This window comes from Ovis canadensis, chromosome 1 (genome assembly GCF_042477335.2).
Source record: "Ovis canadensis isolate MfBH-ARS-UI-01 breed Bighorn chromosome 1, ARS-UI_OviCan_v2, whole genome shotgun sequence".
NCBI classification, from domain to species: Eukaryota; Metazoa; Chordata; class Mammalia; order Artiodactyla; family Bovidae; genus Ovis; species Ovis canadensis.
The window spans coordinates 27,401,817-27,420,765 of record NC_091245.1 but is presented as its reverse complement, the minus strand read 5'-3'; the positions used below and the strand labels follow the sequence as shown (position 1 = coordinate 27,420,765).

Sequence of the window (18,949 nt, the reverse complement as noted above, 5' to 3'; positions counted from 1 at the left end):
TCAGTTGTGGCATGTGGGACCTAATTCTCTGACCAGGGATTGAACCCAGATCCCCCGCATTGGGAGCATGGAGTCTTAGCCACTGGACCACCAGGGAAGTCCCCCAAGTCGTTTTTCTAATATTGAGTTGTGCGAGCCATGTATCTATTTTGGATACTAACCCCTTATCAGTCATATCATTAGCAAATATTTTTTCCTATTCAGGGGGTTGTTTTTTTTCATTTTGGTGATAGTTTTCTATGCTATTAAAAAACCTCTTACATAAACTAGGTCCCATTTATTTATTTTTGGTTTTACTTCTTTTGCCTTAGGAGATAGAGCTAAGAAAATATTGCTACACTTTCTGTAAATTAGTGTTCAGCCTATGTTTTCGTCCAGGAGTTTTATGGTCTCAGGTCTTACATTTAGGTCTTTAATCCATTTTGAGTTTACTTTTATATATGGTGCGAGACAATGTCTAATTTCATTCTTTTACGAGTAGCTGTCCAGTTTTCCGAGCACTATTTATTGAAGAAACTCTTTTCTCTGGTGAATATCATGCCTACTTCATTGTAGATTAACTGAACATAAGTATGTGGGTTTATTTCTGAGCTCTCTATTTGATTCCACTGATCTTTATCTCTTTCTGTGCCAGTACCATTCTATTTTGATGACTGCAGCTTTGTACTATACTCTAAAGTCAAAAAGTATTATACCTCTAGCTTTGTCCTTTTTTTTTTTCCTCAAGATTAGATGACATCTCAAGGTCTTTTGTGATTCCATATAAGATTTAGGATTATTTCTTCTAGTTCTGTGAAAAATGTCATGGGTATTTTGATAAGAATTGTATTAGATCTATAGATTGCTTTTGGTAGTATGGCTTTTAGCAGTATTAATTCTGCTAATCCATAAATCTGGAATATCTTTCTATTCCTTGGTATCATCTTCAATTTTCATCATCAATGTTTTATGGTTTTAAGAGTACTGATCTTTATATCCTTGGTTAAATTTATTCCTGGGTATTTTATTTTAGGTGTTTTAATCTATAGGTTGATAGGTTATCTTTTTTTTAATACCTTAAGGATTTTATGCACTGTCTTGGGAACTGAACTGTTTGAATGAGAAGTCTACAGTCATTCTTATACCCATTGCTCAGTATATAAAGTGGATTTTTTTTTCTCTAGTTGCCTTTAAGATTCTTCTCTTTACCTCTGGTGTTAAGCAATTTGATGATGATGATTATAATGTTTCTTAATGTAATACTTTTCATCCTGCAGCTGGAGTTCATTGAACTTTTTTTTAAATTTAAATTTATTTATTTTAACTGGAGGCTAATTACTTTACAATATTGTATTGGTTTTGCCATACATCAACATGAATCCACCATGGGTATACATGTGTTCCCAATCCTGAACCCCTCTCCTACCTCCCTCCCCTCACTGAACTTCTTGAATTTATATGATTTATCAGTTCAGTTCAGTTGCTCAGTCGTGTCCGACTCTTTGTGACCCCATGAATCACAGCACGCCAGTCCTCCCTGTCCATCACCAATTCCCAGAGTCTACCCAAACCCAGGTCCATCGAGCTGGTGATTCACAAAATTTTTCATCACTGATTCTTCAAATATCTTCTCTGTCAACCCACTTTTCCACTCTTTTGGGGACTTCAATTACAGAGTTAAGCCATCCATTTCTCACATCTCAATGATATTCCATTCATTTCATTTTCCAGCCTTTTATCTTTGTGTTTCATCTTCGATGGTTCTGTTTTTAAGTTAATTAATTTTTTCCAGCAGTGTCTGATCTGCCATTAATCTCATCCAGTGTATTTTTCATCTTATTGTCATTTTTGTTTCTTAAAGTTTGATTTGGGTTTTTATATTTTCCATGTCTTGCCTTAAAATGTACAGGCCCTTATCTTGTTGAATTTTTATTTTAAGCTTGTTAGGTAGGATCAGAGCAGACTAAATTTATGGACAACTTTGATCACTAGAAATTATTTGTCCCTTTCTTACTCTAGATGGTAAGAATATAAATTATTCCTGGACCTTTGAGAAGTGTTCTAGCTGCTCTTCTCCAGTGTTTTTCTCATATACATGCATTGATTAGTAGTCAGCTGAAGACCCAATAGGAACCTCTTACAGATCTCCAGAGTTCTTTTATTTCCATAATCTGTCTTGTAAATTCTAACCATCATGGCCTCCCTACATTCTCTTCAACTCAGGGAGCCTCTACACCTCTAGGATCGGGTTAAGTTCCCTCTAACTGCACTATGGCCTGGAAACTAACTCCAGACAGTAAGGTAGGGTAATCACAGGGCTCACCTTCTCTATCCCATTGTTCTTAGGTTTTTGCTTTTTTCCCCTCACATATTTTGTCATGATGTTTAGCTATTTAAGGTAGACTGTTATGTTAGTGTGTGCAAGTGCTGCTATAAAAAATAGCAGCTTAAACAAGTGGTGATGGCTTTAAGTGGTGGCTTAAACAATAGAAATTTATTGTCTCACAATGCTGGAGGCTAGAAATCCCAAATCAAGATGTCAATAGCATTGGTTCCATTTGAGGATTGCGAAAGGAAAGATTTGTTTCAGAACTCTCTCCTGACTTGTAGACAGTCATTTTCTCCTTATGCCTCTTCCTGTCATCTTCTCTTCATACATGTCTAGGTCCAAATTTCCCCTTCTTAGATGGTAAAGAATCCACCTGCAGTATGGGAGACCTGGGTTTGATCCCTGGGTTGGGAAGATCCCCTAGAGGAGGACATGGCAACCCACTCCAGTATTCTTGCCTGGAGAATCCCCATGGACAGAGAAGCCTAGCAGGCTACAGTTCATGGGGTCGCAAAGAGTCAGACACGACTGAGTGACTAAACACACAGGTCATACTGGATTAGGGCTTTACCTCTGTTAAGACCCTAAAACCAGCCCTACAATCAGGCATAATAATTAAACTGATGTTTATGAAAATCAGTTTAGGATAGTGTTTAAGAACAGGGACAATGAAATTAGAGTGCATGGGTTTGATTCTAGCTCCAACACCTGCTGCTTCCCTGGTGGCTCGGAGGGTAAAGTGTCTGCCTACAATGTGGGAGACCTGAGTTCAATCCCTGGGTTGGGAAGATTGCTGGAGAAGGAAATAGCAACCCACTTCAGTACTCTTGCCTGGGAATCCCATGGACAGAGGAGCCTGGTAGGCTACAGTACATGGGGTCCCAAAGAGTCGGACACGACTGAGCAACTTCACTTTCACTTTCCAACACTTGCTAGCTCTGTGCCCTAATACCCTTACCTGTAACAAGGGACTTACCCTACTCATTTCATAGAGATAGTGTGAAGATACATATATGTTTAGAATAGTACCTGATACATAATATACCCTCAATAGATATTACTTAACACAATGATCAAAGTAATGTCTCATAAGAACTTTACCTAGACCAACAGAGTTCTTGAATAGCCTTGATGAAGGAGATTAGAAAATTTATATACAGTGACTACTTCATTTATTAAAATTACTACTTCAGAAATACTACCTTCTAGCTTTCTAAGCTTAAAGTCTTTCCTTATATGGAAAAAAATGTCTGACATTTCAGTAAACAAAGCATGCTGCCTGTCATTCTGGTAAACAATGAATGTTGCCTGCCATCAATTCATCACCACTATAGCCACCATCAACAGTCCTTGATAAGAGGATACCAGGATGGAGAAAGACAGGATACTGGTCCTAGATGGCTCAGATGCATATCTAAGGAATAATTTTAGTGAACTCTGACTCTTGCATCTTTCCATACTTAGAAAGAACTAAAATCATCAACCTGAGATATCTGGATTTTTTACACTTTTTTACACTTTACAGTAATCTTTTGATGTTCAACTACATGTTTTTTTCCAGCAAAAATTCCTACATGTCCTGGCTCCTCCTCCCTTACCTCTTTGGAACAGTCCCTCAGAGGTATCTGAGAGGCTGTCTCCTGGGCTGTATTCTCAATAAGGCCACTTAACAAAACATAGTTATCATCTTTTATGTTGTGTTTGTTTTTTTCAGTTGACACTTAGAAGTCCCCCTCTCTCTATAATTTACATATAACCTGCCAAAACTCAGTTTTCTAAAATTGGTTAAAATTTGGTTAAGTCATGTTTTTGCTTTAAAACCTATAAAATCTCTTTTACAAATTATCATATTAGAAGCAAAAGGCAAGGTAGAAAGGGAAAGATATATCCAACTGAATACAGAGTGTAGAGAATAGCTAGGATTAAAAAAAAACAGGGGGCTTCTTAAGTGAACAATGCAAAAAAACAGAGGAAAACAATAGAATGGGAAAGTCTAGAGATCTCCCCAAGAAAACCAGAGATATCATGGGAACATTTCATGCTAGGATGGGCACAATAAAGGACAGAAACATTAAGGACCTAAGAGAAGCAGAAGAGATTAAGAAAAGGTGGCAAGAATATACAGAAGAACTACATTTAAAAAAGGTCTTAATGATGAGATAATCATATTGGTGTAGTCACTCACCTAGACCCATACATCCTGGACTGTGAAGTCAAGTGGGCCTTAGGAAACATTATTACGAACAAAGCTAGTGGAGGTGATGGAATTTCACCTGAGCTATTTCAAATCGTAAAAGATGATGCTGTGAAAGTATGTCAGTAAATCTGGAAAACTCACCAGTGCCCACAAGACTGGAAAAGGTCAGTTTTCACTCCAATCCCAAAGAAGGGCAATGACAAAGGATGTTCAAACTACCACACAATTTTACTCACTTCACATGCTAGCAAGATAATGCTCAAAATCCTTCAAGCTAGGCGTCAGCAGTATGTGAACCAAGAAATTTCAGATATACAAGCTAGATTTAGAAAAGACAGAGGAAGCAGAAATCAAATTGCCAACATCCATTATATTACAGAGAAAGCAAGGGAATTCCAGAAAAGCATCTACTTCTGCTTCATTGACTACAAGAAAGCCTTTGACTGTGTGGATCACAATAACATGTGGAAAATTCTTAAAGAGATTGGAATACCAGACTACTTTACCTGCCTCCCAAGAAACCTGTATGCAGGTCAAGAAGCAACAGTTAGAACTGGACACGGAACAACACACTGCTTCAAAATTGAGAAAGGTTGTATATTGCCACCCTGCTTATTTAACTTCTATGCAGACTATACCATGGGAAATGCCAGGACGGATGACTCACAAGCTGGAATCAAGACTGCTGGGAGAAATGTCAACAACCTTACATATGCAGATGATACTACTTTAATGGCAGAAAGTGAAAAGGAACTAAAGAGCCTTCTTGAGCGTGAAAGGGGAAAGTGAAAAAGCTGAACATAGGAGCCTGGTGGGCCACAGTCCATGGGGTCACAAAGGAGTCAGATACAACTTACCGCTAAACAACAACAACATACAATGAAATACTGTGTATGAAATTACTTTTCCAACTAGTAGACACAACTGTCCAAGATCATAAGAAATAAAATTACACTGAGTTAAAAAAAAAATTGAATTAGAAGAGAAGTGAGTCTGCTAAATCAAGTATGGAAAATAAGTGATATACAATTGGTAAACTTTACTGAAAATTAAATACAATAAATTACAAGAAATACAGTTACTGCTTTCGAACAAAAATTTTTGAAACTTCACAACCATAAAGTTAGGAGGCGGAATTCAAATAAAGACAGATAATATAAATGGAAGTTGTCATGAATGTCCTTAGTCAAGTATTGAAATTATGGGGGCCTCATAGCTTTTACGGGCTTCTTGGTTTGCTCAGTGGTCAAGAATCCTCCTGTCAATGCAGGAGATGCAGGTTCAGTCCCTGGTTCGGGAAGATCCTCTGGACAAGGAAATGGCAACCCACTTTAGTATCCCTGCCTGGGAAATCCCATGGACAGAGGAGCCTGGCAGGCTACAGTCCATGACGTTGCAAAGAGTCGGACACCACTGAGCAGCTAAAAAACAACAACATGGCTTGTACTTCATATCACAGAATATATTTAATAGATATCTGTGAAATAGATAATAACACTTCAATGAGAAATAAAGCAAGTTTTCAAAGCATAGTTTAAAAAACTATTTAGGGTACAAATTACATACAAATAGTTCTCTTTAAAAATTTGACTCTACATATTTTGGTATAGTTTCAAGGTAGGACTATCCAACAGCTAACTGTACTCAGAAAAAATTAAGCACTCTTTCTCACTACTATTTTCTAGTGTCCTGAAAAAAGCCATCAGACAGAAAGCCTGGGGTAAATGTTTTCTTCAAATATGTCTTTCCCACATAATAATACTGAGCCCTGAGCTTGTAAGTCCAGTAACACATCTCTGTGATTTTAAGTGTGTATCAAGTACAAAAATAATGTTTACTGAATGTACAAACAACTAAGTGAATAAATGGCAGAATGGGAAAGGAAAAAAGAAAGGAAGAAGGGAAAGTAAGAGAAGGAGGGAAGAAATTATTTTATACCCAGAATAGTACAAGAAGTAATTGGGGAGTTACTACCCTGCCTAATAAAACAACAAATTTTAACATATCAAACTAAGTTTTAAAATTCCTCTTTTAAATCACAGTGATTACTATTCTACACTTCAGAATTGATTTTAAGAAATTTTAAAATTCAAGTAGTACTTCACTTGGCAAATAGGCAAGAACAATGCTTACATAATTCTGTTAATATATCTGTAGTATGCACAATTGCATTTTAGTCACAAAATACAGCTTAATTCAAGATGCAATCATTTGCTTTCAAAATTTTACTTAAAAATCATTTTGGGACTTACACAGGTGAGCTATGCTTAAACATTAAGGGTAGTTAATAATATATACTTACCAAAAGAGGGAAAAATCAAAAGATTCCACCACTAATATTATAAAGTTAATTTTATACCTCCATCAAAAGGCAAACCTGCTACTGATCGTCAGCACTAAAAGGTCAAAAAACAACAAATGACGCAACCAAAAACTAAGTATGACAAATTTAACATCTTCCTTTCTGTTATGAAATTCTCTATCACTGATCTAATTCATATAATATTATGAACTGATTTCACTGTCCATAAATTAACATTTTACATGCAATCATGTATTTTTCATCTCCATTTGCAATGTTCAATTATGAAAAAAATCACAGTAAATCTTACCTCATTGTATCTGTTGCTGGGAATTTTGATGCTGGTTTTCCGAACTTCCATATCAACCACCAAACCTTGAACTACTGGCAATGTATACTGGTAATTTCTAAAGTCCTGGGCAAAAGCAGATTGAAGTGGAATAAAGAATTCATCAATGGCAGGATCTGATTAACAGTAATAAAATTAGAATAAAGGAAAAGAATGCCAAAATTAAATACTTTTGAATTAAATAAATTAATTTATTCATTTAAACAATAAGAAAATGCATGATGAAAGCTCCACTGTGTGTATTCTAGCTCTCCAGTTAGTCTGCAAACTCTCACAAGGAAGCAGATTAAGGAGTTTCATATACCATTATATACAATATTAAACAAGTATTTAAGTGTTTATCTTGCTTTATCAGCACCTGACATTTTCTGTATTTATTTGTTAACTGTCTCCTCCCTATGAGGTAAGCTCCAAGACAGCAGAGATGATCACTTGCTTCGTTCTTGTTATATCCTAAATGCCTGGAACATGCTGGGAACTCAGTGAACATTTATACACTAAAACACACACATACACCACATCCAGTGAAGCAAAGTGAGCTCAGGTGGCAGCAGTTTAGGTCACAGTGACAACACACAGCTAGATTTCACAGGGTCCTGTCCATCACAAGGACCTTGACCTTTACTTTGAGAAGGCTTTCGACCTACCGTAATAGATCTCTCTCTCTCCTCTGTAAAGAACAGATGGAAAAGGACCAAGAATAGAAGAAAGGAGATCAGATAAACACAATAAAAATAATCCAAGCAAGAGACAGTGATAACTTGAACCAAGATTTTAACAGTTCAAAAGGCAGTCAGAAGTTATCAGATTCTAGATATATTTAAAGGGAAAACAGACAATATTTGCCCTTAGGTTGGATGTGGAATGTGAAAAAAAAAAAAAAAAGAGTTGATGATCCTGAACAGTTTGGCTTGGGCAAGTAAAAGACAGGAACTGCCACCAACTAAGATACAGAATATGATGGGAAGGGGAAAGTGGCAGGTCAGAAGAATGCAGGAAAAGAACTGAGAAAGAATGGTGTCCTGGAAACTAAGAGTAGGAAATGCATAGATGCTAGTAAGTTGTTGGACAGAACTGTGTGAAAACTATCTTTTGATTGCTTCTATTCATTCAGGGAAATTGGGGTTATGTCATCAGCTGAAACTGAGGAAGGGAGAGGCAGCACAGGAAATTTGAGAAGAAATCACGTACAAAAAGTCACATGGGGAGCTAGGAATGTATTAGGGACCAGGAAGGATTGCTGGGTAGGTTCAAGAGCTTCCTTAATGGTACTGTTCATGAATCTAAAATGAGACCCATGGGTATGCTGCTCTTTCCGTCTTCACTCATATTTAACTTGGATATAAGTTAAGAATGAAGAAAGAGTCAGATCTGCACTGGTAAAATCAACTGACTTTTCAGGTATGACCTAAATCTAATCCCTTACGATTATAGAATGGAAGTGACAAGTAGATTCAAGGGATTAGATCTGATAGACAGAGTGCCTGAAGAACTATGGACGGAGGTTCATGACATTGTACAGGAGGCAGACTAAGACCATCCCCAAGAAAAAGAAATGCAAAAAGGCAAAATGGTTGTCTGAGGAGCCCTTACAAATAGCTGAGAAAAGAAGAGAAGCTAAAGGAAAAAGAGAAAAGGAAAGATATAACCATCTGAAAGCAGAGTTCCAAAGAACAGCAAGGAGAGATAAGAAAGCCTTCCTCAGTGACCAAGGGAAAGAAAAAAAAAAAAGAGGAAAACAATAAAATGGGAAAGTCTAGAGATCTCTTCAAGAAAATTAGAGATACCAAGGGAACATTTCATGCAAAGATGGGCACAATAAAGGGCAGAAACAGTATGGACCGAACAGAAGCAGAAGATATTAAGAAGAGGTGGCAAGAATACACGGAAGAACTGTACAAAAAAGATCTTCACGATCCAGATAACCATGATGGTGTGATCACTTACCTAGAGCCAGACATTCTGGAACGTGAAGTCAAGTGGACCTTAGGAAGCATCACTATGAACAAAGCTAGTGGAGGTGATGGAATTCCAGTTGAGCTATTTCAAATCCCGAAAGATGATGCTGTGAAAGTGCTGCACTCAATAACTGATTGGAAAGGTCAGTTTTCATTCCAAAGAAAGACAATGCCAAAGAATGCTCACGTCACAATTGCACTCATCTCACAAGCTAGCACAGTAATGCTCAAAATTCTCCAAGCCAGGCTTCAACAGTACATGAACCGTGAACTTCCAGATGTTCAGGCTGGATTTAGAAAAGGCAGAGGAACCAGAGATCAAATGGCCAACATCCGATGGATCATTGAAAAAGCAAGAGAGTTCCAGAAAAACATCTATTTCGGCTTTACTGATTACGCCAAAGCACTGACTGTGTAGATCACAACAAGCTGTGGAAAATTCTGAAAGAGATGGGAATACCAGACCACCTGATCTGCCTCCTGAGAAATCTGTATGCAGGTCAAGAAGCAACAGTTAGAACTGAATGTGGAACATCAGACTGATTCCAAATCGGGAAAGGAGTACATCAAGGCTGCATATTGTCACCCTGCTTATTTAATTTACATGTAGAGTACATCAGGCGAAATGCCGGAGTGGATGAAGCATAAGCAGGAATCAAGACTGCCGGGAGAAATATCAATAACCTCAGAAATGCAGGTGACACCACCTTTATGGCAGAAAGCAAGGAAGAACTAAAGAGCCTCTTGATGAAAAGTGAAACAGGAGAGTGAAAAAGTTGGCTTAAAACTCAACATTCAGAAAACTAAGACCATGTCATCCAGTCCCATCACTTCATGGCAAGTAGATGGGGAAACAATGGAAACAGCAACAGACTATTTTTTTGGGCTCCAAAATCACTGCAGATGGTGATTGCAGCCATGAAGTTAAAAGATGCTTGCTCCTTGGAAGAAAACCTATGACCAATGTAGATAGCATATTAAAAAGCAGAGACATTACTTTGCTGACAAATGTCCATCTAGTCAAATTATGGTTTTTTCCAGTAGTCATTATGGATGTGAGAGCTGGACCATAAAGAAAGCTGAACACTGAAGAATTGATGCTTTTGAACTGTGGTGTTGGAGAAGACTCTTGAGAATCCTTCGGACTACAAGGAGATTCAACCAGTCAATCCTAAAGGAAATCAGTCCTGAATATTCATGGAAGGACTGATGCTGAAGCTGAAACTCTAATATTTTGGCCAACTGATGTGAAGAACTGACTCACTGGGAAAGACCCTGATGCTGGGAAAGACTGAAGGTGTGAGAAGAAGGGGACAGCAGAGGATGAGATGGTTGGATGGTATCACCAACTCTATGGACATGAGCTGAGCAAGCTCCGGGAGTTGGTGATGGACAGGGAAGCCTGGCGTGCTGCAGTCATGGGGTCACAAAGAGTTGGACATGACTGAGCGAGTGAACTGACTGAAAGGTGCTAAGGCAAGTAAATGACAAGTGATACTGAAATGACTGGACATGCAAATGGGGGAAAAAAGAACTTCAAGGAATGCCTCACAAACAAAAATTAACTAAAAATGGATCACAAACCTATATATAAAACATAAAACCATAAACTTCTGAAGAAAGCATAGGGGAAAATGTTTGTGACTTAAGTTTTAGTCAATAAATTCTTAGATATGATATAAACAGAATGCCTCATAAAAAATTAACAAACTGGACTTCAACAAAATTAAAAACTTTGGTTCTGTTAATGACATTATTTTTAAAAATGAAAAGATGATCTACAGACTTGAGAGCGCACTGGGATAACCCAGACGGATGGTGCGGGGAGGGAGGTGGGAGGGAGTTTAGGATTGGGAACACGTGTACACCCATGGCGGATTCACGGTCATGTATGGCAAAACCAATACAATATCGTAAAGTAAACAATAAATAAATACATAATTTTTTAAAAAAATAAAAATAAAACCACAAAAAAAGAGAAAATATTTTAAAATTATACAAATCTACCAAAGGACTCACATTCAGAATACATGAAATACTCTCAAAATTCAACAATAAGAAAACAAAACCCATATTTTTTTTTAAACCCATATGTTTTAAATGGGCAAAAATTTGAACATTCATTAGAGACATAAAGAAGATAAAATAAGCAGATAAAAAAATGCTCTAAATCACTCATCATTGGAAACATAAAAATTAAAATCACAAAAATTAAAACCATTAGATTTCTATTAGAATGGCAAAAATTAAAAATAAAGGAGGAATAAGTGTTGACCAAAAAAAAAAGAACACTGCAGGCATTTTGGAAAACAATTTCACAGTTCCTTACAATGTTAAATCCTGACAGCTCAGTTGGTAAAGAATCCACCTGAAATGCAGGAGACCCCAGTTCGATCCCTGGGTTGGGAAGAACCCTGGAGAAGGGATAGGCTAACCACTCCAGTATTCTTGCGCTTCTCTTGTGGCTCAGCTGGAAAAGAATCCGCCTGCAATGCAGGAGACCTGGGTTCAATCCCTGGGTTGGGAAGATTCCCTGGAGGAGGGAAAGGCTATCCACTCCAGTATTCTGGCCTGGAAAATTCCATGGACTGTAGAGTCCATGGAGTCACAAAGAGTTGAACACGACTGACCGACTTTCACTTTCATAATGTTAAACATACAATATGGCTCAACTCTCCCACGCCTAGATAAATGAAAACTAAACATTCACACAGAGTTTAATACATGAATGTTTATATTTATAGCAGTTTTATTCAGTTGCAAGAAACTAGAAACCCAGATATCCATCAACAGGTGAATGAATAAACTATAGTTCACACATACAATACAATCCTGGCTCAGCAATAAAAATCAATCATCTATTGATAACTGAAGGTTACCAGAGTATCCCACAGCTAAATATGCCTCTTGTTAATCAGTCTTTGGCCAGTCTAATTTAGATGACCTCAGCCAAAGAACCTGAGATGAGTGGAAAAGAAAGATTTTATTTCCTTCCCAACAATACATATAACATAGATTAATCTCAAATGCATTAAGATAAGTAAAAGAAGCCAGACTGAGAAGGCTACATTCTGTATAATTTCCCTTACAGGACAGTCTGAAAAAACTAAAACTACAGGGACAAAGAACCAATGATTACCAGACATTAGAAGTGCACCAGCGACTTCCCTTTCACTTTTCACTTTCATGCATTGGAGAAGGAAATGGCAACCCACTCCAGTGTTCTTGCCTGGAGAATCCCAGGGACGCAGGAGCCTGGTGGGCTGCCGTCTATGGGGTCACACAGAGTCGGACATGACTGACGTGACTTAGCAGCAGCAGCAGCAAATATTCCAGAGTGACAGAACTGTTCTGTACTTCAATTGTGAGAGTGGTACATGTGTGAAAACTCTTGGAAATGTACTCAAAAAAAGGTGGCTTTTACCATACATAAAATTTTTTTAAGTTTTAAAGAAAGAGGTAGATTTAAGCAGGGTTTACATTTTGCCAGGCTACCACAACACACAGTAAAAGAGAAAAAGGAACTAGAATTATGTAAAAAAGTGATTTGATGATGAAACTATGGAATCAAAATATACAAAAACAGAAAAGTAACAGGAGTGAGAAATCGTGAAAAGGTTTATTGAAATCAGTAGACTGCAGGATCCTGATAATCTAGAGAGAAAGTGATGATGTAGAGTGAGATGCTTCCGGAGACAATTCAACAAATGTCTGTATGAATGAAACGATAGAGACCACAGAAACCTTAGGCTGCTGTTGCTGGGTTGCAGGACAAGTATCTCCTTTTCATTCCAAAATAGATTACAACCTGAAAGAAAAACTATCCTCCAGAAAAATGAGACTAAAACTGAAATTACCCAGGAAGGACAAAGGGGTAGGGGCTGGAGTAGAAGAATATAGAGAGATACTATCTATTAAAAGAGAAGTTAGAAATTTTCATTTCTGCCCAAGGTGGAGGAAAGGAGACTAGATTACCCTCACGTCTTAAACAACCAAAGACCACACAAAACACATGGAACAATGATTTTTAAGAGAGCGATTTCAGGTAACCAAGGATAGTGATCCTTGAGAGACTGGAAACAAACAAGATGAGCTCTGTGACTGCCCAGGTTATGCTCCAGGAGAGCTTCCAAGCTCAGATGCAGGAAAGGGGAACCCTGGTAGAGGCTGGCAGATTTCCTGAGGAGAAAACTGAAAAATGAGAAAAATGAAGGTAGTTAGAGTTGACAGGACAGAGAGGAGAAAACTGCAGACAGGACTCCGAAGGTTTGCAGAAGGTCACATCCAGTATTTAGCAGTGCTCTCATTAGCTAATAAGTGTGAGGTAACCTGAGGCCAGTGAAAAAAATGCCTGAAGTGATTACTGAGAGCATTATCTGATACACAGGTCTGGGAATAATGCCTATTCCCAAAATCCAGATAGAAAGACATCTTGGACATTCATGGGCATTGAGTAGAGTCTTACTGTATAATAAAGAATTTGGCTGACCTTTGCCCCTGGTTCCTGGGACATAGCTTCTAAACCCTTGGAATTTCCTGAGTGATACGAGTGCCCTTGTTATTCCTGGTGGGGCCTATGTCTACTGCATTTGACAGTCCGTGTCAACTTGATGATATTCAGGCTAACAAGGTGACTCAGGGTGGTAGCTGGCCATTTCAGAAACATCAACCACATGATGAGAGATTGGGGCTTTGAGGTACACAATACCGGCCTGACTTTGGGGGAATGCTGAAGTGGGGCTGAAGATTGAGTTCAATCACATAGCCAATGATTCAATCAATCAGGAATAGCAAGGAATCACCAATAAAAACTCAAGACACAAAAATTAGTTGTTTGGAACCCTCCCAGACCCTGCACTATGTGTCTCTTCTATTGGCTGCTCCTGATTTATATCTCCACTGTTATAATAAAACTCTTAAGTACAGTTGGCTCTTGAATAACATGGGGGTTAGGGGAGTCAACCCCTGCACAGTCAAAAATCCATGTATAACATTACACTCAGCTCTCTGAACTGCAGTTCTGTAATCTGCAGATTCTAGTAACCATGGATTGTGTAGTACAAATTTACTGGGGGGAAAAAAAAATCCAAATAAGTGGATCTGAGCAGTTCAAACCCATGTTGTTCAAGGGTCAACTGCACAGTACTTTGCTGAGTTCTGTGAATCATTCCAGTGAATCATCAAATCTGATGGGTTAGTGGGATCTCCCACATTTGTATCTAGTTAGTGCCAACTGTAGGAGGTCTGGGGACCCTTGAACTTACAGCTAGCACCTGGAGTAATGGCAGTCTTATGAAGAACTGTGTCCCTAATCTGTGAAGTTTAGCTTAATTCCAAATAATGTCCAAAGCCACTAAAAATCACTGTGACTATTGTTTCAGTCGCTAAGTAATGTCCGACCCTTGAGACCTGATGGACTATAGCCCACTAGGCTCCTCTGTCCATGCGATTTCCCAGGCAAGAACACTGGAGTAGGTTGTCGTTTTCTTCTCCAGGGGATCTTCCTGACCCAGGATTGAACCTGTGTCTCTTGCACTGGTAACTGGACCCTTCACTACTGAGCCGCCAGGGAAGCCCTCTTCCACTTACAATGGCAACCATATATTTTCCACTATTTTATTCTCAGCCCTATAGTTGGAATAGGTAATTCACATTACAACTGTTTTTTCTGTACTCTGAGCCAGTTAATTTTAACATAATTCAAGACTGAATTGATAGACTACTTTGTTCAGTGTTTAGAGAAGCTAATAATTACATTTCAAAACAAATTTAATAGTACTACTTTCAACATATGATAATTAATGATTTGGCTAGAATATTGAGAAAAATGTAATGATCCGATCCACCCTAAATTCAATAAATTCTATAAAGCAAGTTTGCTTTAAATCTAGAAGCTTGTTCTCACAAGTGTTTGCATCTAAGAGCACTGGCTAAGAATCTAAGGAGTATGTAGCAGAAAGAGCAAGGAGGATGGAGTAGGAAGATGCAAACCCTGGCTTTACAGTTTGCTATACAGTTTCTAAGCTTAGGTTGCTGAATCTTTAAAATGTAAATAATATGCATCCCTACTAACTTGTAGAACTATTGTGGTGGCAAAATAATATAAAGCATTTTGAGTTACAAAGAATCATAAAAGTGTTAGATACTATTTGCAGAATCTCATCGTAAATAGTGAAATAACAGCTATATGTCCTACTGGTGATTGCTTAAAAGTTTCTTTGTCATGGCTAAAGGACAGAAAGTATCTGAGCATAATTATATAGTATATTAGAAAAATGGCTGTACGTTTAAAGTATTTGTCTATTGATGTCACTATCTGCTCTTGTTTCTCAATATTTCTAGTCAATTTGTGGGGGAAAAAATGCTTCTTACATTCTCATTCCAGATATCATACAAATTGCTGTAGAGAGAAACAAAGAAAGGCAAGATGGAAAGCATATTTCTCATTAGAAAAAAATGCAAACCAGAAGGCAATAGAGTAAATCTTTAAAATTCTCAAAGAATAGAACTGTCAGCCTAGAATTCTATATCCGGCAAAAGTGTCTTCTTTCAAATACAAAGGACTTTGTAAGAAACACAGATGCTAAAAGAATTCATTACCAGTCAATCCACACTATAAGAAACATTAGAGGAAATCTTTCAGGGAGGAGGATACCAGATGGAAATGCAGATTTACACAAAGGAATGGAGAACACTGCAAATGGCAGCTATACGAGTAGACCTATAAGAACCTTTCTCACGGTTTAAATCTCTTTGAAAGATAACTGGAACTATAACTACAATTCCATGACAGAGTAATAAATCAAGTCCCCCAAAAGCAATAAAGTTAGATAAATCTATTTAAAAAAGAAAACAAAAACCCAACCATTTCAGCGCCCTTGACTCAGGCTAAAAGCACACAATACGCTGAGATGTGCTCATTCAGGAAAATCACTGAACTTCAAGGAAGAAGAACAGAGTTGAGTCTGTGATCTTCTTGCCTGGAGCTGCCCCTAACTTTGCCCGGTAGTTCAACCAAGGCAAGGTAGTTTGTGAAAACAGTAAGTTTTGCTTCTTGTAGAATCTTGCTTGATTTGGAGTGTCTCAGTCAAAGTGGTAATCTCAGCGACTAGTGAAAGAAGACCAGCGGCTCTGTTACCCAGAGGCTGCTAATCTATTTGGAGCAAGTAATAAGCAGGCAGACTGGCCCGAAATGTGACAAGGAGTTCTGGGAGTGAGACAGCCACAGGGAATTTCATAAATTCTCCACATACATACCCAGGACTGACCTTGGTCTGTGACCTTAGTGGGCCCAAGCCACCTAATCCTTGGTCAGCAGGGTCAGAGGCTATGCATGTGCCAAGGAGACATGAGAGAGTCCAGTGGAAAATAAAGGAATAACATTTGAATCCCAGTCCACAGATCAAGAAAGTATAGATGCCTTATTGCCTTGAGGTATGTGAATACAATCTCTGATCAGTCTTTGGCTAAACTGTAAGCTACATGGACACCGGAGAAATCTCTAGGATGCCAGGCTTAAAATTAAAACAAGATACAATGCTCGGTGCTTTAAGTATGCACTACTGCTCACAATATTCCTGCAAGATCACTTAGTAAGTGTATAACCAAGAGCCAGAATCCAGTACTATTTCATTCCAAAGCTCCAAGTACTTTCCAAAGAATATACATGCTCTGTTCTTTTAACATAAATCTTCACTTCCCTGAAGCAGCAAGGTATGAACAAAATAATAAAATCTGCTTCCTTCTCCCATACAAACCCCAGTAAGGAACAAGAAAATAATAATTCTCAACTTACTGCAAGAAGATTCATGATGGTATGCCCAGTCTCTCCGAACAATGGCTTCCGAAATCTGACGCTGAACAGTGGGCATGGGTAAACTATGCAAATGAGAAATGAACAGACTAAGTTCGGCAGCTTATAATTTTGGTAAAAGAGATACCAAGTTTCATAAAGTTCTCAAAATATAATTGTAATTACTCATTACAGCACTGAATTCCTTCCTCTGTGGTTAGGAAGTCTTTTTTAAAAAGAGTTCACTCTTATACATGTCTGAATCAGGACACTCCTTACATAAGCCAAACACCAGGTGATCCTAGCTGGCTCCTTAAACTTTACGGTTTCAACTGCCTGTGCAAGCCAGGGAGATACAAATGTTGTTTCCTCTAAATTTAATCCTTTCCTTTCCTTACTTTATTTTGCTGATTCATAATACCATCCTCTTAATAATATTATGCAACAGAAAAGGCAAAGAAACTGACAGTCAGCAACTTATATGACTTCACTCAAAGTAATAGAGCTAGTAAGTGGCAAAGTTAAAAACCTATTCCAGTGGTCTGATTCCTAGACCAGGGCAACTTTGATATGAAGTTTAAAATAAGGCTTGCATTCAGGCCTTAATGTCTTTAAAAACAATCACAGCTTAGTTGCACTGCTACAACCATGGGCACAGAGGCTCTTTTATTGCTTACTTTACCAGCTGAGAGTTATCTCTATACCACTAGCTTCCTGTCTGTTACAGTATATAAAATATAATTTGTCATTAACTATTTTCCAAGCAAGTGAAAAAAAATATGCTCACCATATATGGATACTATAAAAAATACAGTTACTTGGTAAGCTGATATTCATTTTTTCTGAAGATGGTCCTGTATAAAACCTATAAATTAACCTATAAAACCAGTAAGTTTACAAGGCAATAAATAATCACTAGCACCCTCACTTGTTATTTTGAGTCCTTCCCATTACAGTCAAAGCAATGCAAGAGACATGGGTCCAGAACATCCCAGGAGGAGGCCGCAAAGAGAAAGTAGAGACACTGACCATATTTAGCTTAGTTATTTTAAAAGACTACTTCTGTTTAATTGTATCACCATGGGGCTCTGAATATCTCAAGTCTTCACTAAGTTTTTATGTCTTGGTCTTGGTTATATGGTTTCGAAGAGGGTATTTTTTACTTACGTCGATATTCAGCTCCAAGTCTCAACATTAGTCGGATGGGAAACACTTTAGCCCAGGGAGTTTCCCATTTCTGAATGAGAATCCCAAACAAGTAAGGTGGGGTTGGGAGTACTAGGTCTTGTAGTGACTGGTAGGTAGATGTCACATATAAGAATCCACCATGTTCTTTACTGCCAAGGAAACTTTGACTGAAGAAGGAATGTCCCAAGTTGCCTACAACATTCCCTAAAACGAAAAAGTACATTAATTACTATCAATAAAACAATCATATTTTTAATAATCATTATCATCAGCACTGGGCCAGACATTACTGCTACTGCTAAGTCGCTTCAGTCATGTCCGACTCTGTGCGACCCCATAGACGGCAGCCCACCAGGCTCCACCGTCCCTGGGATTCTCCAGGCAAGAACACTGGAGTGGGTTGCCATTTCCTTCTCCAATGCATTAAAGTGAAAAGTGAAAGTGAAGTCGCTCAGTCGCGCCTGACTCTTAGCGACCCCATGGACTGCAGCCTACCAGGCTCCTTCATCCATGGGATTTTCCAGGCAAGAGTACTGGAGTGGGTTGCCATTGCCTTCTCCGGGCCAGACATTACCAAACATTAATTCCCAATCTTTCACTATGAAAGACACATATTTATAAAGTTATTTTTTAAATAAATAGCATTTAGTAAATGAAAATTTGTTTTCCAATTTGATGAGGGCTTCTGGTGAGCATAAAATACCCTGAATTATTAGCACACTCTAGTTTGTCTGGCTAAAAGACATCAAAAAATAGATACCTTCCTTTAGATTATACAACTTACTGTATGAATTACTTTAGAGGTCTCAGGATCAGAATTATTACCTCAAAGTTCATGAAAAAATACTAGGATTA

The 18,949-nt window shown here is 38.1% G+C and overlaps 2 protein-coding genes across 3 annotated transcripts in view; both read right to left on the bottom strand.

Moving 5' to 3' along the window:
* The window catches only part of SCP2 (sterol carrier protein 2), a 981,293-nt gene that overhangs the window by 793,452 nt on the left and 168,892 nt on the right, over nt 1-18,949 (bottom strand). The gene's annotated exons all lie outside the window — the stretch shown is intronic.
* ZFYVE9 (zinc finger FYVE-type containing 9) overlaps nt 1-18,949 on the bottom strand; it is a 116,242-nt gene that overhangs the window by 28,343 nt on the left and 68,950 nt on the right. For both annotated transcript variants that reach the window (XM_069591811.1, XM_069591820.1), the window contains exons 10-12: nt 18,074-18,298; nt 16,910-16,992; nt 7,118-7,222 (exon numbers count right to left, since the gene is read on the bottom strand). In XM_069591811.1, the coding sequence (XP_069447912.1) occupies nt 7,118-7,222; nt 16,910-16,992; nt 18,074-18,298 (413 nt within the window). The remainder of the gene's footprint in view (nt 1-7,117; nt 7,223-16,909; nt 16,993-18,073; nt 18,299-18,949) is intronic.